Source organism: Cynocephalus volans, chromosome X, assembly GCF_027409185.1.
Source record: "Cynocephalus volans isolate mCynVol1 chromosome X, mCynVol1.pri, whole genome shotgun sequence".
Classification (NCBI taxonomy): domain Eukaryota; kingdom Metazoa; phylum Chordata; class Mammalia; order Dermoptera; family Cynocephalidae; genus Cynocephalus; species Cynocephalus volans.
In genome coordinates, this window is record NC_084478.1 from 166,621,463 (window position 1) to 166,649,173 (window position 27,711).

The 27,711-nt window shown below is 34.1% G+C and overlaps 1 protein-coding gene across 1 annotated transcript; it reads right to left on the reverse strand.

The window, feature by feature from the left end:
- Positions 1 to 57: 57 nt before the first annotated feature.
- Positions 58 to 27,426, reverse strand: LOC134367412 (speedy protein A-like). The gene is made up of 6 exons (XM_063084153.1): positions 27,192 to 27,426; positions 24,971 to 25,029; positions 22,751 to 22,836; positions 17,379 to 17,550; positions 6,164 to 6,464; positions 58 to 104 (listed from the first exon to the last, which is right to left on the reverse strand). The coding sequence occupies exons 1-6, from the start codon at positions 27,424 to 27,426 to the stop codon at positions 58 to 60; spliced, it is 900 nt and encodes a 299-aa protein (XP_062940223.1).
- Positions 27,427 to 27,711: the final 285 nt, after the last annotated feature.

The following is a 27,711-nucleotide window of genomic DNA, read 5'->3' on the forward strand; positions in this document are numbered from 1 at the left end:
TCCTTGAGCCATCTCTTTCTTCACTTCCAGTAAACCACTCCATAGACTTGTCTGTCTTCATGAAATTGGTTTCCTTTCTTCATTTGACTGATGGTCATTGGCTACTGAAATAAAGTATGCAATTTAAGATTAATTTTATGTATCTGTATATTTTAAATACATATTTCAATGGTTGTATGTATCTTGGGTTATAATAAATAATAGGGGGGAAATGATAAGAATGATAAATCACCTTAAAAAGTGTAATAAAAGATGTAACAATCCGTGAATCTCTGTTATTCCTCTTTTGAACCAGCTTGTAATAACTTCAGAATTGTTCTATGTTATGATATAAATCAAATGTTTGGGGAAACATGAATTAATAAGAATAGGCTTATTATTATTCATAGGGACCAGTTATTTAGCATTTGCCATGTACCATACATTATGTATGTTTTTTAGTTAATATGAGCAACTCATATTTAAGGTCGTCCATATTTTACAGGTAAACAAACAAAAGCTTAGAATGGTTAGTTTGTTGTTTAAATAGAGGTATTTTTAAAGGTTTTAAAATACAGGTTGAATATCCCTTTTCCGAAATGCTTGGGATCAGAAGTGTTTCAGACTTCAGATTTTTTTGGATTTTGAAATATTTGCAGAATACAGACCAGTTGAGAATCCCTTATCCAAAATCTGAAATGCTCTGATGAGCATTTCCTTTGAGCATCATGTTGACACTCAAAAGTTTCAGATATTGGAGCACTTCAGATTTCCAGTTTTTGGATTAGGGATGCCCAACCTGTAGTAATGCCTGAGAGGACATGTGCTGCTATTCCTGAATTTATCCCTTAGTCTAGAACTATTTAAAATTATATATAGCCTTAACACCAAGGTCATGGGTTTGGATTCCCGTACTGGCCAGCCGCCCAAATATATATGTGTGTGTGTGTGTGTGTGTGTGTGTGTATATATATATATAGTATATGTGTGTGTGTGTGTAATTTTTTTTAGTAATATTTTACAGACTATGGAAAATTTAACCTAAAATCTATGCATTTATATAGCTTATAATCTGGTAGATCTAGACATTAAGGAATCATAAAAATATAAGACTAAAATTGTTTTAAATGCTCCAAAGAAGTACAGGATACTATGAGTAACCAAAATAGGGGTTTTGCTGTAGCAAGTGACAATTGAGCTGAGACCCGAATGGTAAGTAGGAATTAACTACAGCACAGAAAATGAGAACAAAAAAGGCCAATGATGTTGCGGTTAAGAAAAAAGACTGGAAAGATAGATGGGCGTCAGGCCATGCAAGATCTTATAGGCCTTTAAAGGAAAGATTGTCTATCCTAAGAAAAATGGGGCACCATTGAATTAATTAAGAGATAATAAGCTTATATTTTTGTTTTCAAAAAAATCACTCTAGCTGCATTTGGAGATCTAATTGAATCAGTAGCAGAGTATTTTTCCGGTGTTACATTTCTGTATAACTACCTGAAAACCTATACAATAATTATGCCTTTAAAGTTTTCATAACATCTCCAGATATATAGAAGCTGTGAAGTACATTTTTAAATTCCATCATGGACTACTCCCTTTTTTTCTGGCCTTCTATTTAACTACTAGCAAAATTATGTTATTCTTTTATTGTTTTGAATGCCTGTTATACGTCAGATCTTAATTGTCTACTTGGAGAGAGACTGGCTTAAGAGCAAAGAAAAGTTCGTCCCTTTACTCCTGTTTCATGTAGAATACTTAGTTTCTGTTCAGCACATTGTGCTCAGTGGATGTTGAAATGAACAAGGCCTCTCTAACAGTGTTCATTCTAACTTTAAGTGGAGTTGAAGACCAAACTACTTAAGTATTTATTTATATACTTAATGAAGGACCGGTTTGAGCCCTTTCTCTGGCCCTCCTCTGAACACTGTGTATATTTATGATCTGGCTCACAGGACAGATGCCTTCTAATGTTAGCCTTCTTTGTCCATGTCTGGCTCTCATTTATCATACTGTAAACTTTTAGAGATTTGGGACTGTCTCAAAACTGTCTTTCCAATGCTTTCCAGAGGCCCTGCCTTTTCCATCCAGTAAATGACCAGTAACATTTGCTGATTGCTTTAAGCCCACACTGGACTATGAGTTATATCATCTGTTGACTTGGTTGGTCTAGGGAGAGATTTAGATGTCTGTGTATATTGTGGATTGTGGAAGGCTTTGCTTTTTGTTTGTTTGTTTTCGGTGGCTGGGTGGTACAGGGATCCGAACTCTTGACCTTGGTGATACAATACCACACTCAAACCAACTGAGCTAACTGGCCAGCCCTGATTTTGAACTTTATATTTCAGAGGCAGTGGGAACTTTTGAAAGATTCATGGTCATTTAAAAGAAGATATTTTAAGTAAGTTGATCTGTTAGTGGTGTCTGAGTATTTAAAGGGAGGAAAAAAACTGTTAAATCAGATTTCATAGTAATGCAAGGGTACTTCAAAATGTTTGAAGAAAAATAGAATTAAAAGATAATATGAATCTTGCCCTGAACTTTTCTAAGTACTCTTATACATAACTACGGGATTAGTAGTGGGAAAAGGGCAGATAGAAAACATATTGTAGGACCGGCCCATGGCTCACTTGGGAGTGTGTGGTGCTGATAACACGAAGGCTATGGATTCGGATCCCTATATAGGGATGGCTGTTTAGCTCACTTGGGAGAGCGTGGTGTTGACAACACCAAGTCAAGGGTTAAGATCCCCTTACCAGTCATCTTTTAAAAAACCACAGAGAGAGAGAGAGAGAGAGAGAGAGAGAGAAAGAGAGAGAGTAGAAGAACTAAGGTGGTGACTTGTTGGATATAGAGGGAAAGAATAAAAGTATTTTCAGACGTCTGCTATTCAGAAGCCCTTTCCCTTACTTCTCTGGGCATAACAGGACTCAGTCAATGCCCAGCTCGTTTATTACTGCCTCTGAAAAGCTTCACCAAATCACACATCTCACAGAATTAATTCTGCAATTTTTTGTGCTTCTAAGTGTTGATCATATAATTAGCATAGCCCTTATCACATTATTAATTTATATTTCCTGATTATGCCTTAAGTATAAAGATCCTAACCATGGATAACTAGGACGGTGGTAATGACAAAAATAAATGAGAAAGTTCAAAGCAGGATCTATTTTTGAGGAAAACGTATTTGCTTTTAGATTATCTAATAGTTGGAATGGTCCGTGACTACCTTCATGACCCAGGCTAAGGCTTGGTATATATTTTTTTCCCTTGACTTCACTCTAAAATGTCAGTTGTCCCAGGATAATACATAATAGAAACCCATGTTTCACCTGGACCAGCCTAGGTGTCATAAGGCGTAAGACAGCATAAGGTAAAGAGAAACAAAAGTTGTTAACTTAAAAATGTGCTGTTTATTCGGATAGAACTGGGTTCCCATCCTGTTTTTGTTATTGCTATTTTTTTACCTGGTAAAGGTGTGACTTTTCTGAGTTTGTTTTTTTCATCAGTAAAACGAGCATCATAATGTCACTTCAAGATTTCTTTGGGGGTTGAGTGTTAAGTGAGATTACCTTTAAAAACGCCTGGAACATGATTGGTGATTGTGATGTATGTAAATTTGTAAAGAATGATTCAGCTTTTCCTCACCCCCCAAAGTGAGATGTTTTGACAGTGTTTTCAACCCACCTTGTCAAATTGAAAAAACATTTTATTCTTAATGTCATAAACATGTTTATGTAAAACTTGTGTTTTGAACATGTTGTTTTTAAGAAAAAAATTTTAAGGGTAGAAAAACATGTTTTTACCTGAAAATGAAGAAGTTGCTTGTGTTTGAAACAAAACTAAATTTTAGTATAAAAGCCTGGAGCAGAGCATCAGCTCTTCTGTTTCTCTTGGAGAATGCTGAATTGAGTTTTCTGCAACCACAAATCATCAGGTAATTCCAACCTTATGTGGACTGAAGGAAGAAAAATTTGCTAGCAGAGGTCACTACTGGGAATCTGACGCTGCTTAGGCAGTGAGAGACTGAGCCCACTCTCGATAACATCATGTGTCCCTATTACCCTCCACTGTTCCCTCCCCCCGACCCCGATTAGTTCACTCTCTGTTAAGCCTATTGGAGGAAAATGAATATAAATTTTTACTGGTCAAATGTGTGTGTGATCAATACTTTTTCTTTGTGTTGCCTATACTTGTATTCTGAAACAAAAGCTTTTACAGTTAACCTTCAGTTAATACTGAGAATAAGACAGTGATGGGTAAATACTTGTTGCTTCCTGTATAGGACCTATGAATCCTAAATGAAGGCTTTTATCCAGGGGCAGGATGAAATCACAGTTCCTTCTAAAATCAACACCTGACTTTTCATCCATAGTCAAAGACCTGCTTTGTTCCCAAAGCACACTGACTGGCAGAGTCTCTTACTCCCTGGGTGGGCTACAATTTCCTGTTGTGATGTCAAGGCCTAGATTATAGTGTTACCACTGTAAATATCTATCTACAGGAGCTAATGTGAATAAAATGTAACTGTTTCTGTTCTGCTTTCTGTACATATCTGTTCAGATTGTCTTTGGAATTCTCCCTCAACTCCCTCAATACAACCTTTCATCAAGGACTTGGTTCTTAATTTCACCACTCGACTTCTGTAGCAGTTTACTGTCACTGCCAAAGGCAGGATTTCATCGAAGCATAGTAGAGCATAATAGTTAGGAATTCTGGTTCTAGTCAAGGGTCAGACGTGGATTCAAATGCCATTCCACGACCTCGGGCAAATTACTTAACCTCTGGAAGTCTCGGTTTTCTTATCTGCCAAATGGAGATAATACTATTTACCTTATGGTTAGCTGTGAACATTAAATGATATTATGAATGTTAAGTGCTTGCTGTATTGACTGTGGCATTTTAAATATCCAGTAAATCTTACCTATTATGAGGATCAAAGAGTGTAAAGGCTAAAGGAGCTGGGAGAAAGGGGAGGGATGCTAAAATGCAATTCTTTTAATTTAGCTTATGGTGGACCCTTCAAACATGAGTGAAAAAATAAACATTATCCTTGGAATTGTTGAAAAGGAAGAGACTATACTTGTTAGTCAAATTTTTTGAGTGATTGTTATTGCCAGGGAAGGGAACAATGACTAGGCATGACACCTACCTTCAAAAGTCTTAGAGTCTAGTTTCCCCCTTTAGTAAAGCTTCAGTAGCCACTGTTAATCTCATAGGGACGTGGTAAAAATAAATAGGTGAAATTCTGAAATACTGTGGGTCTGCTAATTTCTCATGACAGAGTTAGAAAGGATCATGAGAAATCTGTCAGTCCTATCTTCAGTTGGTTGGAAATCTGGAAGGCTTTATAAGATGTTAAAAGGATCACTGATAGTAGAATATTAATCTAGTACTGTTTTGAATCTAGAAATGTCAGAGTACTATATTTATATAAAAATAATTTGAATGAAAATTAGGGTGTGGTTGTATTTCCAATTCATATAATTATTTTCTAATTAATATGGTATTGTTTACAGCCACTTAAACCCCAACAAAAATGAAATATGCAAATAAATTATGGTTCTTATAACAGGTCAAGATTAAAAATTAGGTTTTCAAAGACTAAACAATGACATGGGAAAATGCTTTAAGATTAAAAAAAAAAAGCAGGCCTTGATATAGTATGGTTCTGATTTTGTTAGTAATAAAGTATATAAAAGGAAACAAATAGTTAGATGATGAGATTACAAGTAAATTAATTTTCTTCTTGAAATTCCCTTTTTTTTTTTTTTTGGCAGCTGGCCAGTACAGGGAGCCACACCTGTGACCTTGATGTTACCAGCACTATGCTGTCCCAAGTGAGCTAACTGGCCTGTCCTTGAAACCCCTTTTTAATAAAATAAACATTTCAAAGTAATGATTCAGTCTCTTAAAATACTTAATTCTTAAACTGCTTGAGGCTTATGTTACATTAGGTTTCAATTTAATATATCACATTAATCCTTTTTGTATATGTACGCTACCACAAAACAGATAAGGACACAAGACAAAAAGTGGTAACTGAAAGGGGAAAAATTCCAAGACTAACCTAACTTATATTGTTGTAGTACATAAATTTTTATGTATCCATGCCTGTAAGGACTAACTTGAGCTCAATAACGAAAAAGCATAAATCCATTTCTGGTGTATCACTAAATCATACCTTGAGAATAGCTACAAGCTTGAGAAGGATCAACTATTATGTCCATTGAGATTGAGTTGTGTAACTCCTGAGAATGTTTTTCCCTCACCTCTACTGTATCACTGGATGATGATGATGTAGACAATCCCAGTCTAACATATCTTTTTCTTCTTGTTTTACCACAGCGTGAACAATCTACTAGTTTGGCACTAGGTCCCCGGGGCAATTGAACTTCAAGTCTGTTGTACCTTCTGACAGCTCCACTGTGAAGCACAGAGCGTTCTCGTTGCCATATATAATGGGTTGGTGCAATGGCCATAACCTATAGTGCAAAGCATACTTTTAGAATTTTAGTAAGATTTTAGTAAAACTAAGTACAAAAATTATAACAAAAAAGAACAGCTGTCTCTAAAAGTAAGATAAAAATCTAAGTTACTGATTTTTAAAAAAATCTCCAGATAAGGCAGTATTAGTAAGCAGTAGTCCCCCTTTATCAGAGGTTTCCCTTTCCACAGTTTCAGTTCCCCGGGGTCAACTGCAGTCTGCAAATATTTCATACAATAAAATATTTTGAGGGAAATGGTCCACATTCACATAACTTTTATTACAGTATACTGTTATAATTGTTCTATTTTATTATTAGTTATTGTTGTTAATCTCCCATAGTGCCTAATTTATAAATTAAACTTATCATAGGTATGTACATACTGGAAAAAATACCATTGAGTTCAGTTTTATCTGCAGTGTGAGGCATCCCCTGGGGGTCTTGGAAACGTATCCCCCTCAGATAAGTGTAAAGTGATTCATTGCTTTGGATCATTAAAACAGTAATTAACAAAGTACAGCTATCTCTTGGTGTCCATGGGGGATTGGTTCCAGGAGCTCTCTCAGATACCAAAATCCATGGATGCTCAAGCCCCTGATACAAAATGGCACAGTATTTTCATATAACCTAAACACATTCTCCCATATACTTTAAATCATTTCTAGCTTATAAGATCTAATACAATGTAAATACTATGTAAATAGTTATTATACTGAATTGTTCAGGGAATAATGACAAGAAAAAAAGTCTACATGTTTAGTACAGACACAATTTCTTTTCTGAATATTTTCAATTTGCAGTTGGTTAAATCCACGGATGGGGATCCCTCAGATATGGAGGGCTGACAGCATTTAAATTATTCCAAACAGGAAAAAGGACTGAAGCAAACTTGCAGACTGTATTTCTTTTTAATTCTGAATATTCTAAGTTTGGGAAAGATAATACTGTTAGCCAGAACAATACTTTGGAATGCGTTGGGTTAAAAAAATTTAATTGAGGTTCCCAACTACGTATGTATGTTAGGCTAATCTTAAAGTGTTTGCAATTATGGCAAGGGATATGGTGAATAAGAACACATGTAAATTACTTAATCTCTCTTTTGCTCAGTTTCCTCATATGTAATACGGAGATAATGAGTGTCTATTTTGGAGGATTGTTGTGAGGATTAGATGAGGTATTATTTATAAAACACTTAGAGTCCTCACTAAGGCATTGTTCTGTAAAATCTGTTAAATAAATCATGGGCTTTAAGTTAGGATAGACTTAAGTTTCTCATTCTGGTTCTGTCACTTACTAGCTGAATAACACTGGGTAAGTTATTTAATCTTTCTGAGGCTCCATTTCTTCATCTGTAACATTGGGATACTATCTACCTCACAGGATTGTTCTAAGGATTAGATGATATGTGTACAATCCTTATCACTTAGTAAGCATCTGGCAAATGATAGCCATTTAAGAAGTAAAGCTAGAAAAAACTGTACCTATGTGCTGACCTCATGGAATCGAAAACTAAGCATTCTAATCAAAAACTCTAGTTGCAGTTATCAGCAACACAAAGTAAATAAGAATTGTATTATGTGAGAGCTAAACAGTGACTTTCAATTGCTTAGACTAGTGATTTGCAAATTGTTTTGAGAGCCCTAATGTTTCATGGAGGTGTTATTAGGGGCCCCAGGAGGGGGAAAGGGAAGATGGACCAGGCAGAGCAGCTCAGTTTGGGGGATTGTGGCTACAATTTTGTTTGGAAAGAAAGCTTTTGCTGTTAAAAGTAAAAACCTTTTGAAAAAACTCCAGATTTAGACTACTTCTCCCAGAAAATGGGGTTAATGTGGTCTCCCTCAAGATAATGACATAATCCTATTTTTTTTCCTGGAACTGATTTTATAATCCTTCAAAAAAGTTTTCAACTAAAGACAAGTAATAAAGTTTCATATATAAAAAAAAGTAGAAGAAAATAAAGATAACTCTAACTGTAAACATTTCTATAACAATATACAACTAGTTTCAAAGCTTCCTAAGATGAGGAAGTAGAATTCAAATTTCTTATTCCTTCCATATTTATCTACTGTTTTTTCTTCAACACTTCTATATCTTTATTTCCTGTGTCTGGAAATGTCCTCTCCCTTTGTCTTAGTATTATATTCCCTCAAGACCCAGCATAAATCACAACTTTCCAAAAACTCCAGCTTTCAAGTATTTTGGGGGGGGGGGCAGCTGGCTGATGTGGAGATGATAGATCATTTTTAGTGATTGAGGAAGATAATTAAGAATTAGAGGCCATTGACATTATGGACCTTCAACAACATGATTTTTGTAGGAATCCTATAGCAGAGTCTAGCAAGAAGAGCGGAGGGAAATTGGAAGCAAAGGACACAAAATGGAACGTTTGACCAACTGTTATTTTTGCAATAAGCTAGGTATTATAGTCTGTCCATATGCTAACCCAGGTAGAAAAATACATACCCACACGTGTTTATTTTTTAATATGCCTGTATATATTTTATACACTCATATGCAATAATCTTTCTCCCCTCTATCATATAATTAGAGTATTACTGTGATAAAAGCAGTGAATTAAAAATAAAAATGTACCAGGGTTGAGAGCTGAATTTTGGTCTTAATACTATCAGTTTTATGACCTTGGGCAAATCATACAACTTTCTGGGTCACATAATGTCTTTTCTACATGAGAAAACAGGTCACTTTCAGTCCTCATATGCTATGATTCATGAATGTGACTGCTCTAAAGCACTGGTAGCAGCTTACGTACTAGAAATGTTATCCTCCTTTTTACTTTATCTTAGTCTTCTGTCATTTTTAGTAATGGGGGGTGCCTTTGGTGAGTGTTCCTAAAATTTAATACTTGGCCCTCTGTTTTTCTCTATTTATACTCTACTTCTCTGTGATCTTGAGGTATAGCGTAGGTGCTAAAAGCACTGACTCTGGAGTCAGGCTGCCTAGATTTGAATACCAGTGTGCTGGCTTACTAATTATGTGTCCTTGAAGAAGCACTTAACCTTTCTGTGCCTTAGTTTCCTTATCTAGGATTACCTAGCTAGCTCTCAGAATTGTTGTGAGATGATGACTTTACTGAATACCCTGATTTGATCACTACACATCATATACAGGGATTGAAATATAACTATGCAACCCATAAATATCTACAATCAATACGTTTCAATTAAAAAATAATTTAAACAAAAGAATTGTAAGAGTTCATACATATCCAGTACTTAGAACAGTGCCTGGCAAGTTCTCAAACAATATATATATATATATATTTTTTTTTTTTAAATTACAAAATTGTAATTACATTCAGAATGTCAACAAAACAGCTGCAACTTTTTTTTTCGCAATTGCAGAGTAGTATTCAGTTAACAGAACAACAATTATTTTGTATAAGCTGCATCAGAGACAACCAAAGATGAAAAAAACTACCATCCCCATTTATAACTAATTTGTGCTAGGCACCAACAGGAACCTACTTTAAATTTCTATGCCAATTGATAACCCCAATCCTATACCAGGCAAGGTTAGTGGCTATAGAATACCACCAGGACAGGGCTATCTAAAGACACATTCAGTAGATTGTTAACTGTACCAAAAAAAAGACACTGCACAGTTTAAAAACAAATCTTACACAGCCTTATATTTCAATTTTTTTCTTTAAAAGGAGTGAGTTGTGTACAGGGGGGTGAAATGCTTTACAGACAAGAAAAAAAAACTGCTCTAGAACCAACTTATTCACCATCATCACGTTCCTCTTCCTCCTCACCCTCTTCATCCTCCTCATCTTCATCCTCCTGTACTTGCTTTGTGCAGCCTTGACAACTCCCTTGTTTGCTGCATCAGGCTTTCCTTTGCACGGTATGCAGTAATATCCTTTTCATAGTTTTCCCTCAGCTTAGCAGCCCTCTTTTCATAAGGCTGCTTATCATCTGCAGCAGTGTTGTTCCACATCTCTCCCAAATTCTTTTTCACAACGCCAATGGATAGGCAGAGATCTTCTTTGACTTTTGGGCGATACTCAGAACAGAACAAGGCAAAGGCCGAAAGAGCCCTCTTGGGTGCACTGGGATCCTTGAACTTTTTGGTTCTCCTTTAGGGGGGATATAGGTTTTCATTTCTCTTTCATAACAGACCTCTGTCCGCCTTTGCCATGTCTTCAAATTTTCCTTTCTCTTTAGCAGACATGGTCTTCCACCTCTCTGAGCACTTCTTAGAAAACTCTGAAAAGTTGACTGAAGCATCTGGGTGCTTCTTCTTGTGCTCCTCCTGACAAGTTTGCATGAAGAATGCATATGATGACATTTTCCCTCTCGGCTTCTTAGGATCTCCTTTGCCCATGTTTAGTTATTTTTCCTCAGCGAGGCACAGAGTCGCCCAGGGCCCATCTGGCTCTCACTTGCCCTGCGCTGTCTCTGTGGACCTCAGTGTACTGCAATCCTCAAACAACATTGGCATTACTTTCGCCTTAAATCTCTTATCTACTTTATTAAGCTTTAAACATCACTTATATATGGTAACTCATCTACCATACCTGTCGATCATGCATTTAATTATCCAGTTCTCACCTTAAATTTATACGTCTAAGTACCATATTCCTTATCTTCCCAATAAACCCGCTTGCTTCTGTAACCTTACCTATTTCCATTAAGAAATCCATTACTCTTCCGGTTATATAAATTTGAAACTTCCAGATCCCTCTTCCATATGCCCTATATCCAAGGGGTCACCAAGTAATAACTGGTAATTTTGTAACATCTCGAACATCAATTTTATTTTCAGTACTGCTATTAACCCAGTTCACACCCTTGCTTCCTGAGCTAAGTCTAGCAGTTCCCAGTACAGTTCCTATATTGGCTCTCTTCTGCATACTGTCCTTGGGTTATTCTGTCCAAAAACACTGCTTATATTACATCACTGCTTTCTAAATTCCTAATCTGGAATCAAGTAGTAGCTAACAGAGGACTCACCTATGATGATTCTGTGGCACCTAGGCCAGAGTATGTAACAGGAATAGAGAAAAGCTTCCTCTTGATTAAACTACTATTCTCCATGATGCATGAAAGGGACTAGTATTGGAGTCTAACTCTCATTAGATAGGCATCCTCCATTATCTGTGAACCAGTCTAGAAACAAAGCCATCACCAACATACATACATCCCACCTTAAAGGCGCTGATGGCAAGAAGGTAACCTTATCTTACATGATAAGAGCAGAGTAAGCAGCGGAATAGACTTTACTCTTTTCTGGAGAAGCCCTACATGTATTTTTCAATTTAACCATACTCCATCTCATTCTCAAAAAGCATTTGAGACAGCTGACAAAAAGAGGGAAAAAAAAAATTAATTAAACTGGGACCCAAAAGGAAAAATTGGGTAAAGGGGGAAAGCAGACACGCCAGTAATAAAACATAATAGAGTTGATGTGGTTCTGGATAATACCTGGCTCTTAGCTTCTTTGCAGCCAAGGTTAAAAAACGAAGAAACAAATTACAAAACTCGTTATCATCTCAAAGGAGAGCACATGTCCTCTCTATTAAGGACTGAGCTTAATTAAAGCTGGCTCTGCCACTTATTAACTTTATGGCCATGGACAAGTCATAACCGTTCTAGGCCAGGTTTTTCATCTGTGAAATGGAAAGAATACTTAATTTAATTCTCGAGAATTAAATTATTTAATTTAATTAAATAAGAATTAGATGCTATTTAATATCTGAAAAAAGATATAAATGCATTTTCTAAACTAGCCAAGATGAGAGGTTTATATGGAGGCTAGATGTCACAGAGAAAACAGAACACTGGGAAGTCATTAGATGTCAAGTCAAGTTCTGGCTTTGCCACTTACTTGTATGATCTTGAGTAAATCCCAACCTACTTGGCACTCGGCTTCAACAGCTGTAAAATGAGAATGCCATCACTCTCACAGGTATTTTTGTGAGGATAATTTACATGAAAATATTTACAATTTGTAAAGCATTATGCAAATGTAAAGTATTATTAACGTAAACCAGTTTGTAGCTACCATCCAAACTGGGGTTTATTTTTGGATATGAGACTAAAACCTTATTTTGTTTGGCAGTATGCCAATACCAGGCTTTCAATAACAAAAGCATATACTGCTTAACTAAATTTCTAACAGCATGTCCTGCTACTTCAGCAAACGTCAGGGCAGGGATGATGTACTTCTTTATAATAAATCCCCACAGCACTGAACTTGGAATGTTACTCATCGATTAGCTCTTAAATGAATACATAAGAGAACAAGATAAAATCTACTATGTAGTTGCCTTTTCTATCCACCAACACAACTCAAATGTACCTGGTGGGAATAGCCAAAACCCTGCAGCTTATCTACATGCATTGGAGTACGGGGCAGTGTAAAGTGAGCTCAGTGAATTATTTTTTTTTTTTCTTTTTGGGGCAACTGGCTGGTACAAGTATCCAAACCCTTGACCTTGGTGTTATAACACTGTGCTCTAACCAGCTGAGCTAAATGGCCAGCCCTCAGTGAATTTTTTTATAGTTTGTTTTTCTACTTCATACATATGGCATGAAAAAGAATTGGAACCCTTAAGTTCCATTCATTCTATCAGTCAGCAAGTACTTATTGTGTATCTACTATGTGCCAGGCACTGTTCTAGGCACTAGAGATACAATAAGAACAAAATTAAGAAACTGCCATCTTGGACTTTATATTTTAGTAGGGGAAATAGACATTAGCAATATAAATATGTAAAAAAGAATATGTTATATTGTGGTTGAGTGCTATGAAAAAAATTGGAACTAAGAAAGTGAATAAGGGTAACAGCGAAAGGTAGTACATTTTATTTTAACGGCTTTATTAAGCTGTAACTCCAATACTATACAATTCACCCATTTAAAATTTTCAATACAACGACTTTCAGTATATTCAGAGTTGTGCAACAATCACCACAAATTTACATTCCCATCACCTCATAAAGAAAGATGTTCCATTCCTCATTCCCCTTAGCTCCTAGCAACCAGTTCTCTACTTTGTCTCTTTGGATCTGTCTATTCTGCACATTTCATATACATTACTGTTTATTTTCGCTTAGCATGTTTTTAAGGTTCATCCATGTTGTAGCTTGTGTCAGTACTTCATCTTTTAACTCCTAAGTAATGTTTCATTGTATGGATACACCATATGTTGTTTACCCTTTCATCAGTTGTTGGGCTCTTGGGTAGTTTCCACTTTTGGCTGTTATGAATAACGCTGCTATGAACATTCTATATACAAGTTTTTGTGTGGACATAGTTTTCATTTCTTTTGGGTATATAGCAAGGACTGGAATTACAGTAACTCTTTTTAACGTTTTTAGGAACTATCAGATGGTTATCCAAAGCAACTACACCATTTTACATTTCCACCAGAAGTGTATGAATCTCCATATCCTTGCCAACACTTGTTACTGTCTTTTCGTTTATGTCCATCATAGAGCCTGTGAAGTAGTATCTCCTTGTGGTTTTTACTTGTATTTCCCTGATGGCCAATGATGTTAAACATCTTTTCATGTGCCTGTTGTCCATTTGTACAGCTTCTCTGGAGAAATGTCTATTCGAGGACTTTGTCCATTTTTTAATCAGGCTGTCTTTTTATTATTGAAATGTAAGTGCTCTTAATATATTCTAGATACAAAACCCATATCAAATAGGTGATTTGCAAACATTTTCTCCCATTTTGTGCGTTGTCTCTTCACTTGGTATCCTTTTAAGACAAAATTTTTAATTTTGATGATGTCCACTTCATATTTTATGTTGCTTGTACTTTTGGTATCATGTCTAAGAAACCTAATTCAAGGTCATGAAGACTTACTCCTTTGCTTTCTCCTAAAAGTTTTACAGTTTTTACTCTTACATTTAGGTAATCCATTTTGAGTTAACTTTTATATATAGTATAAAGTAGGGGGTCCAACTTATTGTCCTATATGTAGATATCCAGTTGTCCCAGCTCCATTTGTTGAAAATACTAGTCTTTCCCCACTGAATTTTCTTGGCATCCTTGTCAAAATCCAATTGAACATAATTGTGAGAGTTATTACTGGACAATTCAATTCTGTTCCATTGAGGGAGATAATACTTTATATAGGATGGTAAAGAAAGGTCTCTCTGAGGTAACATTTAAGCAGAATCCTGAATGTAGTGAGGAAGTGAAACATACTGATATCTGGGGTAAAGGTATCCCAGGTAATGGAAATGGTAAGTGCAAAGACCCTGAATTGGGAGTGTGCCTGGCATGTTTGAGGAACTGTAAGAAGGCCAGTATAGCTGGAGTGAAGTGAGCAAGGATAGGAGATGAGGTCAAAGACATAGGAGAGGAGAGTTGATAGGCAAGGTAGAGCCACAACAAGGACTTTGTCTTCTACTCAGAGAACGGGAAGCCACTGGAGGCTTTTGAGTAGAGAAGTCATGTTTTGACTTACTTTTTAAAAGATTTACTCTGGCTGCTGTTTGAAAAATAGACTACACAGGAGAAAGATGATAAGAGAGACTATTTGGAAGGATACGACAATAATCAAGATAAGAGATGACAAAGTACAGTGTGAGGGCTGGAGGTGGTAAGAAATGGTAGGATGCTGGATAGTTTTTCAAGGTATGGATGTTGAAAAAGAAAAAGAAGAGTCAAGGGTAACAGTTTTTTGGCCGGAGCAAGTAAAAGGATGGAGTTGCTATTTATTAATATGTGGAGGACCGCAGGAGGAGGATGTTTGGACGTCTGTGTGGGAGAATGAGAAGTTCAATTTTAGGCATGTTAAGTGTGAGGAGTGAATTAGACAATGAAATATGAACAGGCAATTTGACATGCAGACCGCAAAAGTGACTGAAAAAATTCTGGTGTCCTCAAAACCAAGTGAAAAGAGTGTTTCAGAAAGAAATGAGGGACTGTGTCAAATGCTGATGCTAAGTTAAGGATGAAGAAATAACTTTTGGGTTTGGCAATACAGACATATTTGGTGCCTTGACAAGACTCTATGGAATGATGGGGAAAAGACTTTGTAGAATAGGTTCAAAGACAATGGAAAGAAAGGAGGTAGAGACAGAGTTCAAGACAACTCTTTAAGGAGTTTCCTTAGGATGGAGGCAGCAGAGAGAAATGTAGTAATAGCTGGAAGTTTTTTTTGGTGGGTTTGTTTTTAATTGATGGAGATTTTAAAGCAATTTTGTATTCTAATGTCAGTGATCCAAAAATATAGAATCTGTAAAATGTGGAAAAAGGAGACAATTACTGGAGTGATGTCCCTGAGAAGGCAAGAAAAGATGAGATCTAGTGCACAATAGAGGGAATGGACTTGGACAGGACCAAAGATAATTCTTTCATAGTAACAAAGGGAGGGCAGAATATATGGGTGCACATGCAGGTAGGATAGTATATATGGTGGAAGAATGTTTAACATTCTTTTTAAATTGCTTCTGTTCTCTCAATAAAGAGAATGCATAATAGTTATCAATGAAGTGTGAGGACAGAGATGGGACATATTAGAAGTGTACTAATTGTTTGACTTCATTAAATTTACAGTGTATAGTTAAAACAGACAATAGACAAGCAAATAAATATTTACAGATTTTGTTCAGTGCTATAGAAAGAAACAAACATGGTACTGTGTTAAAGGATAAAGAGATTATTAATCATTTAAGTGAACTTTCTGAAGAGGTAAAACTTAAGTTGCATTAATCTTTTAAAAATGTTGAGAAATTTTAAAAGTATAAAAAAGCATAAGAATAATATAACAAACATCTATATACCTACCACCCAGATGTTAATGTTGCTATTCTTGCAAGCCTGTTTTAAATTAAAACAAATAAGAGTGTCTAATAGTTTTTTACTAAGTACTCATCAAATCAATGTGTACTTAATGAATGAATTCAAAGAAATGTTAAGGAACAACCTAGTTTGCCCAGCAGGAGCTTTTTTTTTTTTTACATTTAGAGGAGCTTAGGCTGTAAAAATTTATTAATTATAACTTTGCACTCTCAAAATTTAGAGTGAAAAGGAACCTTAGTTTTATTGCTAACCTAAAGCACGAATCTCCTCTGTAACAACCACCTGCTTGTTTTTAAAAAAAAAACATCAGCAGTAGGAATCTCTGCAAGAGTATCTCACTTTCAGATAACTGTTAGAATAATATTCTTTATACTGAGCTATTACTTCCTCTTTTAGTTTTCCATCCACAGATCTTAGTTCTCAGCTTTATATGTTGTCAAAAATACAAATCAAATGTATTTCCTGCCCCACTGTGGTCCTTTAAATATTTGAAAACGGGTAGCCAGCTTTCTGAATCTTTTCTTTATACTAAAAATCTCTGATATTTTTTCTTATTTCACATATGAAATTTTTCTTCTGAGACTCTCCTCTATTCTAGTTGTTGTCCTCTGGATATACAGTTCTTTAAAAGTGCGGTGTGCAGAACCAAATACAGTATTTTAGGTATAATCTTATGTTACGCCCTCTTTTCTTCAGTCGAAGTCTAAACTTTCTGTAAATCTCCTTACACAACTGAGTTTACAGCTGTCTAGAACATTTTAGTCATTTACAACTGCAGTGTTATTACTATCCTTAATAAGATATTTTACTATGTTCATACCACCCATTCCCAACACACTGGTGATCTTTTAGACAGGAGAAACACACTAAAATAAAAATACTTACTACAGAAATAGGCTGCTCTGAAAAACAGATATGACAATTTTAATCTTTGTGGTAAAAATTTAAACTGCAACACTGTAATACAAAAGTTGTATTCATGGCAATTTAATGAACGAGGTTAACAGTCTACCCTCACAAAGGCCAACAACAACAACAACAACAACAAAAACCAAAAAAGAAACATTAGAAGCGCATTCAAAAATAAAGATATTAGATAAACAGAAGACAATTTTAAATCCTTACCTCCTCACAGCATCGCCTGCTTACAATAGCCCTATAGTCAATTCTATACCAGAGCTGATCCCTTAACTTTAAAAAATCAGGATACAGTTTTCTCCAGTTTTCCCCTAAAGCCCAGGGAAAAATTTCACGCTTAGATTCTTCGTCTTCTTCTTCAACCGTATTAGCAAGATACCTAACAAAGAAGACCAACAACCCAAAAAAGAAATGGGTAAAGGATAGAAACAGTTCACAAAGAAATACAAATGGCTTATAAACAAATAAAAGATGTTCAACCTTCTCATAATTAAAGAAATGCAGATCAAAAATAGAGATAGAATGAATTTTACCTTGAGGAGTTCTCTATATTTTGCATTTCTAAACATCTTGAGCTTTGTTCTGGGATGTAGTTAAATAACTTGAAAACAGTCGAATCCTTTCAGGTACTGGTTGGTGGATCTGGAGCAATGATCAGTCTAGGACTAATTATTCCCCACTACCGAGACAAGACCTTCCTGAAGACTGTTTTCAATACTCCATGAATAATGAGTTGTTTTTAGTCTGGCTAGTGGAAACAGGCACTATTTCTAGCCCTATGTCAATGTTACGCACTGTTCCCCTAATCCTTTCTTTCTAGACTCAGGTAGTTTCTTTATACACATATGGAAATCAGCTTTCTGCTGAATACTTGAGGGGGACCAGACATGCATAGAAGCAGGAAAACATGGCCCATAATAAGGAAAATAATCAATCAATCAAAACCAACCGAAAACTGATACACATGGTATAGGTAACAAAGACATTAGAATAGTTTTAATTATTCCGTATATTCAAAATGTTGAGTACGCACATTGAAAATGTACTTTGAGAGATGAAAACTACAATGTGTATAAGGAAAAATACATGGAATGGGATTAATGGCAGATTAAATACAGCAGAAGAAAAGATTTTAAAGACATAGTAACAGAATATCCGAAATGAAACACACGGAGAAAAACCCCCCAAATCATGGATAGAGCATCAGTTAAATGTGGCACAACTTCAAGAAACCCAATAAAGGTAAAATTGGAGTCTCTGAATGGTGACAGGTGGAAATACCAAGGTCAAGGATATGGATCTCCTTACAGGCCAGCTGCCAAAATAAATAAATAAATAAATGAAATTTGATAAAAACTGTAAGCCCACAAAGAAGCTCAATAAACCCTAAAGTACAAGAAAAAAAATGAAGAAAATTACACCAAGGTACATTATAATCAAATTGCTCAAAACCAGTTACAAAGAGTAAACTTTAAAAGCAGTAGGAGAAAAAAAGAGACATATTAGATAACACACGAACAGAGGTAAGCATGGAGCAAATTTTCCATCACACAAGCCCCACGGATAACTTTCCAATAAAAATGGGGTGCTGGCTGATTAGCTCAGTTGGGTAGAGAACAGCCTTGTATAACCAGGATTATGTGTTCAGATCCTCATACTGGCCAGCTGCCAAAAAAAAAAGAAAAGGGAAAAAAAAAAAGAAAAATAGACAACTTTACAATGAAAATATTACAAAACACATAAGGGAACAAAGCACCATGAGTTGAAACAAGCTGAAGTCAGAAGATAATGAAATTAATAGACACAGAATATAGAAATAACTATGTCTATCGTGTTAAAAACTTAAAGTACTTTGACAATATGGTAAGGGGATAAGCATATTTGGAAAATCAGACAATAGAACTTCTATAAGTGAAAATGTTTATAATGAAACTCATAAGCATATTTGACATAAGCTGGAGATCAAATTAGTGAACTGAAAGACAAAACTAAAGAAATTATCTAAAATGCAGCCCAGAGAAAGAAAGTAAATGTTAAAAATAAGTGATGTGGAAGACAGAGTGAAGCATAACATGTTTAACTAGTTTCAAAAGGAGATAATAGAGGAGATGGGTAGAGTAATATATATGAAGAGACAGCTGGCTAGAATTTTCCAAGAGCTGTTCCAAGAGATGTTTGTTGAAAGACATCAATGTCTAAATCAAGGAAGCTCATCAAATCCCAAGCAGTTTATAAAAATGAAACCAGTGCCAAACTCCAAAGAAAAAAGAGGTCTTAAACGCATCCAGAAAGGAAGCAAATGATCCCAAGTGGATTCTTGAGATACAAGAAGGAATGGTAAGCAACGATATGTGAGGGTACTACAAAAAGTTCATGGAAAGATTTGTATTATCTTTTTTTAAAAAAATTTAACCTGTAGGATCTGACACCGTTAATTCTATTTATCCATGAGCTTTTTGAAGTACCCTTGTAAATGTGTGGATAAATCTGAACAAATATTGAATATTTAAAACAATAATAATAATGTCTAACTTGTTGAAGGGCACAAGGCAGAACTCCAGAATTGTAAAGTAAGAGAATATAAGTTAGGTAGGAGGTGATTCGTGTCAAAATGCTCAACAGTCTTGTAATAATAACAACTAGATAACTGCAGAGAAGACATAGACTGCATAATTTCCAAACCAGTAGAGGAAAAATATACGTCCAAAAAAAAAAAAAAAAAAAAAAAAAAAACCATAAAAATGGGACTACTCAAAAAAACAAAAGGCAAAAGCAACAATATGGGGCCATCCCATCACTCACTTTGGATAGTGTGGTGCTGACAACACCAAGTCAAGAGTTAAGATCCCTTACCGGTCATCTTTTTTTTTTTTTTCTTTTAAAGCAACAATACTGTTCAGTTGTTAAAATGAATTACAGCTATATATAGAGAGAGATATATAAATAAATCTGAAAATCATAACATTATAAAGCAAAAGAAGTAAGCCACAGAAGAATAATACACATGGATCTTTTATATAAAGCTAAAAAAAAAAAAAAAAGCAAATAACATTTTTTTGAGATATATACAAAGAATAAAGAAAAGAAAGAAGATAATTACTGTGGAAGGCAGGGGGCTCTGATTGTGAAACTATATACGCGAAGCTTCTAAGATTCTCACAGTGTTCTTTTCTTAAGCTGAGTCATGGGTACACGAGTATCTGTTTTAATTTTATTCTTCCTTACACACTCCATATGGTCTTTTGTACATATTACACATTAAAAAATAAAAGCACATAGGAGTGTATATAGTACACTTCCATTTATGTAATGCACACATTGGATCATGTATAGAAAATTATTTCTAGATGGATACACAGGAAACTGTTAATAGGAGAAACAGTTACTTTTAATTGTATACCTTCTTTTGTACTTTTTCACCATGTGCATATTCATACTCACAGTAATATAAAATGAACACCTACACATTACTTTATTCTCCTTTAATGTAATTGCACATATTTTAATATTACCTTGTTATAAAGCATCTAATTGTTAAATCAACTCAGATTATATAATATGGATCAAATAATATCCTCTGAGAAATTACATATAGTAATTTCTTACTTTAGTTTCTCTGATAGCTCTTAGCAAAGAATGGAAAGAGCTAGAGGTTAGCCCCTTAACACGACTGCGACGATTAAAATATGGAAAATCTACAATGCGCTATTATGCTACATAAAGACCACACTATGATTCTATTCTACATTAACAATTTTTCAGGGTCAATATGACAAAATATCTTTATCACACATACGGAATTTGTCCTCTAATTTAAAACAGATTTCCTTTGTGTAGTGTCCATGCCTTTTTCACAACAATTCATTATGTTTATTCAAATAAAGGACTGAGAACTTCCTATACGTTAGTCATTGAAGGAAGAAATAGAAAAGTAAGATACACATTCCTTGCCCTTCAGGAGCCGCCAGTTAAAGTAGAGAGGAGGCAAGTAAATAGGAAACAACTGTGAAAAAGAACATGGAAGAACAGTAATAGAAGTTTAGTGTCTTACCATAATATATAGTAAAGAAATGTTATAAGACTATATAGAAAGGAGAAGAACTTGAGCTTTAGAACTGTGGCTAAGAAAATATTTCATGAGAAGAAATATTGAGTCAGGCTCTACAAAATATATGATTAGACATAAAATGGAAATTATAACTCATGTGATTTTTTACTATAGAATTTATAGTACAACATGCAATGCAACTTTACAGATGACTATATAGTGTAAGTTAAATAGTGCTTCACTGGCAATAACTTTATAAAATAAGTAAAACAAATCCAATTTCGGGCATATAGTAAAACTTAAACTTCTTTTGGTTTGTTTTTAATTCTCAGATGAAAAAACTACAAAATAGATATTCCATCTACACACAGATATTATACAATACTGAGACATGTAAATAGCAATTTAACTTAGTGGTCAATGGCTCAATTTCGCCATTGGTAAACCACACATGAATGTGTGCCCGGCTCTCATGCCTACCAACTTTTCTGATCTTGGAAAGTACTTAATCTTTCTAAGTCTCAGTTTCCTCATCTGTAAAACGGGGATAATAAAAGATGTGTTTTATAGGAAAGAGTACATGAGTTAATATATAAAAAAATATGCATTGCCTTGCACAGAGTACTACGTAATATTATTATATTCTTCCCATTTAGCGATCATCACAAATTTTAAAGAGTTCATTTTTCCATATGTACTGGAAAATATTCTCCTGAATATCTGCAAACATCAGTTTCTTCTAGTCCTATTTCTTTAACTCTTTCATTTTGAATTAAATAGACATTAAGTACAAATTTATTCTTCAGTGCTGACAGCTACTATAGTATTCAACTTAAATATTTTTATATATAGTTCCCTAGTTAAGTGCTTAAAATTATATTCATGTATTCCCAACTGTAGCATTGTATCCAGGTACACAGTAGAAAAGAAAATATATCCTTAAATTACACAGATTCTAGCTGAATTCTGAACTATAGATTAGATAACCGTGTTATTAAAAACACTTAGATCAGAAAGCTAATATAAAGTCAAAGAAAAAAATGGAAAACAAACTATCTTCCGTTGTTAGAGTTCAGTGTGTTCAGTAAGACAGTCAGTGGATACTAAAGGGATTAAATATGAATAACTCCTATGTTATAGGCTTAGATTCACAAAGAGTATGTCTAGAACATTTTCCACAAGCTGTTCAATGTAAAAGGGCAATAATGATGTTTTTTACTATATATTAACTGAAAATTTCAAAAAGAATATTCAGCTTTAAAAAATATCTCAGTCATAAAGAGGGGAATTTGGGATAATTTATATGGGAGCCCTCTGAAAAATGTAAAAAGCACAATACAAATTCAAGTTGAATACTGAACAATAAATCTTAGGTAAACAGCATTATAAGTTCAATGAAAAGAACATAAAAATATTCTATTACAGTAAAAAACATAGCTTTTATACAGGAAAGCCAATTCAAAATACACATCAAGTTGCAAACAGCCTCTTATAACTAATTAACATAAAAATCACTAAATAGCATACTTACAGAGCAATAAAGAAATTTATCCTGGCATACTCATTTATAGTAAATTTAGCCCTCTTGAAATAAACAAAGGTCATAGCCAAAAGATACTATAAGGAAAAAGTTAAAAAGGAATATTAATGTTGTGCTTTCATAAATAAAACTGCTTTAAAATAGTTAACTTAAAAAATTTCTGATGAACAATAAAACAATAAAGCACTATTTATCCTTATTATAGAATTAGCTATTTGAGTACTTATTTTTTTAGTTTCCTGTAATCCATATGAACAGTGACAAATAGTTACTTGATCATTTATCACAAGTAACTAGAATGGACTACTAAACTTTATTATAGCCAATAAGCTTTGAAAATCCCATTTTTTTCCTAACTTAAATTTTTAACCTATAGGGAATTTAATAATAAAATAAATAACCATATATCCTTCGTGTAGATTCCCCAATTGTTAATATTTTGCTACATTTGCTTGATATCTCTATTTGTGTGTGTTATGTGCATACATAAGTTTTTTCTGAATCCTTTAAGTAAGTTGCAGTCATCCATACTCACTTTTAAAATAAACTTTAAGGGGCCGGCCCATGGCTCACTCGGGAGAGTGTGGTGCTGATAACACCAAGGCCACGATCCCATAGGGATGACCGGTTAGCTCAATGGGGAACATGGTGCTGACAACACCAGGTCAAAGGTTAAGATACCCTTACCGGTCATCTTCTAAAGAAATGAAAACAAACAAACAAACCATAAAAAACCTTTAAAAATTACTTCTAAATGACTTCAGGCATTAGAGTAATATGGCTCAATGTTCAGGGGAAAAACATTTTAAATGTATTATTAGGTACATATTTGTATAAGATGTGTCTAGCCTGATATTAGCACATATGCCAGGTTGTGGATTTTCAAACTGGAAAATAGTTGTAATCATAATGTATGAGAATCTCTCTCGTAAGATTCTTATTCATCCTGTCATCATAGGACTGGCCATAAACATGATTCCAAGTATTCACAGTAATCTCCAGTAAAGGACGCTTGAAATAGTGCTGTTACAGTACTTCTGGTTAGTTACTTTTCAAACACTTCCCCCTGCTGTCCAACAACTTTAATGTACTTACTACTGTAAATTTTAAAACTTCACAATGCCACATATATTGGACATGTGCTATTAAAGCATTACTGTTATTTATTATTAAAGTGTTAGTAACATTTTGATTATGTTTTAAAAGATCCTTTTTCTTTTAGAAGTACATCATGATATATTTATGGATAAAATGTTAGGCTGTCCAGGATCTGATCAAGATAATTCAGTCTTTGAGGACAGGGGTTAGGAGAAACAAGAATAGCCAGGAGTTGATGATCACTGTAGCTAGACGAGGCACATGGAGGTTCTTTGTTCTATTCTACTTTAGGTTGCGTGTGTTTGAAATTTTCCAAAATGAAATTTCCAAAATAAAAATGATTAAAAAAAAACCCTTCTCTTATTTTATCTTTGTCATCTTGAGATAAAAGCTCACATCGATACTAACGAGTGTTTATTTAATTTTTTTCTTTTTTCAAACATTTGATTGGCGGCTATTTAATCGGTAGCTAACCTCCCTTTTCTGTTGGTTTCTATACTATTTAAGTGTGATATGAACTTATGCTGAATTTTCTAATATGAAAGCCTGGTCCAAAATGGCATTTACAAAGCTGAAATTGTACCTATTCAGCTAAATCTAAAGAACACAGAAAACATCACTTTCCTAGTATGTTAGACATTTTTTTTTATAAAACACTGATTCCTAAATAAATAACATGTTAAGCCATTTTACGCTTTACCTTAAAGATTATTGGGATTTGTTTTGTCTGAATTACTTACAAAATATTAAAATGTAACACAAACTGTCTTAGTGTCCTGAATTGTCAGAATTCTTTTTCTCTACAGCCTGATAAAAGGTAATAATTCTGATGAAAATGTATTCAGCCTAAACAATTCTTGTTTTCGATCAAACAGATATGGACTACAGCCACTTAAATCTAATCAGTAATATTCTACAATTCCTCAAGTATAGATGAATCTATGCTGTTTGCTAATTCCAAATATTAATGTGTAAGAATTCTGCTTTGAAGGAGCAATGCAGGCTCTTTTCCTAACCTTAATTAGATAGAAAATTCTTACAAGGTCCCATTTAAAGTTTTGATGGACTAAACATAATGATGCTGGTTAATTATTATATCACTACCAAATTTACCTTGTCTGCAATTTTACAGCAGCAGTCCATCCACAAGAAATCTTGAATTAAATCGTCATCTACAACAAAAAATACCTATGACTTGTCTTTTAAAAATAGAATGTTTCCTTTTGATGAATTAATTTCTATAACCAGAGATTGTAAATGTTTAGAAATCAAACAAAAATGGCTGGAACAGTGTTATTTAAGGTGTAGTTTTTAGTTCTTGAGTATATTGCAAGAACTGTACAAAAAGCTACTGTCTTACCATCCATCTTCCCATTTGCTTTGCCTTAAAATATAGCTAAGACTGGAAGGGGAATGGTAGAAGTGTTTGGTTTATTCAATATTCAACAACACTTTTGAGAAATGTGTCCTGGGTAACTCTAGACTAGCTTTTCATTCTTTCCAAAAACCAATCTTAAAAAGTGGAAATGGAATCCGATAAAAGATAACTCAGTCTTTAAGAAATAATGACTTAATGAATACTTTGTTTTCCAGTTTTGTTTCACTTTTTCTACTAATTTCATTGTTTAGTTTCCAGTGTATATTTAGTTTTCGATTCTTCTCTTCTACTTATCTCTGTTCCACTTATCTATCATTCAAATATATATACGAGTATCTACATAAAAAGGTTTATAACTCATTAGTATTTTATAATTGACACTTAATTTTGGAAAAACTGAATATTAGGACAAAAATATCAACAATCAAAAAAACAGTTTTAGGGCTGGTTGGTTAGATCAGTTGGTTTGAACACGGTGCTTATAACACCAAGGTCCAGGGTTCAATCCCTGTACTGGCCAGCCACCAAAAAATAAATAAATAAAAATAAATAAATAAATAAATAAATAAACATTAATATATATAAATATATATATGTATGTAATAGTTCTTTTTAAAATTATATCTATCTATCTATACATAGTTTTAAAAAGAACATATAAAATACAAGTTAAAACCACTTATTTTAATTTTAAAGGCCTAAAATATAAAATCTCAAAATATATTGGTTAGCAGTCAGTATAATCTGGAAAATCTTTTTTTCCATTTCTCCCCTCCATTTTAAGTTAAGTACCAAAGCATAACTACTTTATATTCTTTTTTACACCCTAGAAATGTCATCAATGAGACAAATATATAGAAAATTCTAAGAACAGCTACTGATTTCCTGAGAATAATTAGTTTCTGCCTTGTTAATTCATTTTCTATATCTTAAATTACCTATAATGTTAGAGACAAGTTTTTTCTCCTATTTTGCATGACCAGTTATGAGTACTCAAATAGTTTGTGGGTAATAATTTTGTTCTACTCTTAATAAAAAAGGAAACTTGTATTAACATTCTAGATCCTGATGGGACAGCATTTTTATGTCTTTTTCTACTTATATTCCTTACAATTTTTTCTGATCTCATCTTTTCATTTTGCTTTTCTTTAAATATTAACCAGCTTGCCTGAACGCATTTGGCCTTCCTCTATAAACAAGGAAGCTGGTTACCTGTATCTAGCAGACTATAATATCCGCTTGACTTCATTCATTCCTACAGATATTTACCAAAACCCATCTACCTTTATTTTAATCTCTCTATCTTACTACCCTACCTCAAAAAACAAAACAAAAAAATCTCCTTCTTGACTAGTTGAAGTACTATAAAGAAGTTTCTTTTTGCCTACTTGTTACAAAATTTATCAGCAAACAGCATTATCTCATGATATAAACAAGTTCAAACTCAATTTCATTATATGAACATGATGATAAAGCATAGTTAAGTTTTAACAACATTCCCAAGACGTAGTACTGAAACTTCTCTTGGTTGACCAACATTCCCGATTTGCTTCATTTTAGCAGTGAAAATCCTGGGAAACCCTGTCACACTGGGTGAGTTAGCTCACCTGAATCTTTCTGCAGTATTTTACTATAGGTCAAACAAAACCATGCGATGAACCTGAATTGCCCAGAATTTACATTTGACAGTTGGAATTAAATATTCTCCTCAAGCTACGTGAGTCTGAATTTTTAATCCATAAGCAAGCAAAACAAACAAAAAGCCTACATTAAAAAAGAAAGAAACAAACAAAAAAAACCACTAAATAAAACAAAACAAATTTGATTGCACATGGGAAATCTGACACAGAAAATTACAGCAAACTCTTTGTTCATTATGAAAATGATAAAATAGATGTTTACATTCTAATTTTGAAGGACTTTATAATTACTGCTAGTAGAATATTTTAAACCTACCAAATAATTTAAAGAAAGCCATCATTTCCTGATGCTGTATAACTAAACAAGATCCTTTGGGGTGTATAGATTTGCTGTTATTATGTTCATTTTTTTCAGATGCTTGCCAACTATCTTTAAAATCAGGGCGCTTTAGATGAACGAGTTTTTTAGGCTGATGTGATCTATTTGATCCTGATTTTACATGAACAGGGACAGTAGGTTGCATCTCACAACACATCTGATTGTGCCTCATTTTGGTTTCCCAAGATTCCTGTAAAAATAAAACACAAAATTATTTATCACACTCACTCATTAATTTTATAAAAACAGCTAATTGGATGATATACTACCAGATGGAGTCATATGAAATGTTACTGCTATTAAAATGTTATTTGTGACAATGACTCACATTAGAAATTGCTTTTTGAATTCAGTGCTGGGAAAAGCTATGCTTCCGACAGATAACTGATACACTTCCTCTTCCCAAATAATAAGATTCTGTATACCATTTTGCTTTGGCTACTATGGAACTCAAAAC

What these genes read in the sequence shown, in the direction of transcription:
- LOC134367412 (XM_063084153.1), bottom strand. Translation starts at nt 27,426, where the DNA reads ATGAGGCACAATCAGATGTGTTGTGAGATGCAACCTACTGTCCCTGTT. An exon ending in GGCTTTCTTTAAATTATTTG is followed by an intron (nt 25,030 to 27,191) that starts GTAGGTTTAAAA and finishes TTTTTGTTGTAG; the next exon opens with ATGACGATTTAATTCAAGAT. An exon ending in GCAGGCGATGCTGTGAGGAG is followed by an intron (nt 6,465 to 17,378) that starts GTAAGGATTTAA and finishes TTTGCACTATAG; the next exon opens with GTTATGGCCATTGCACCAAC.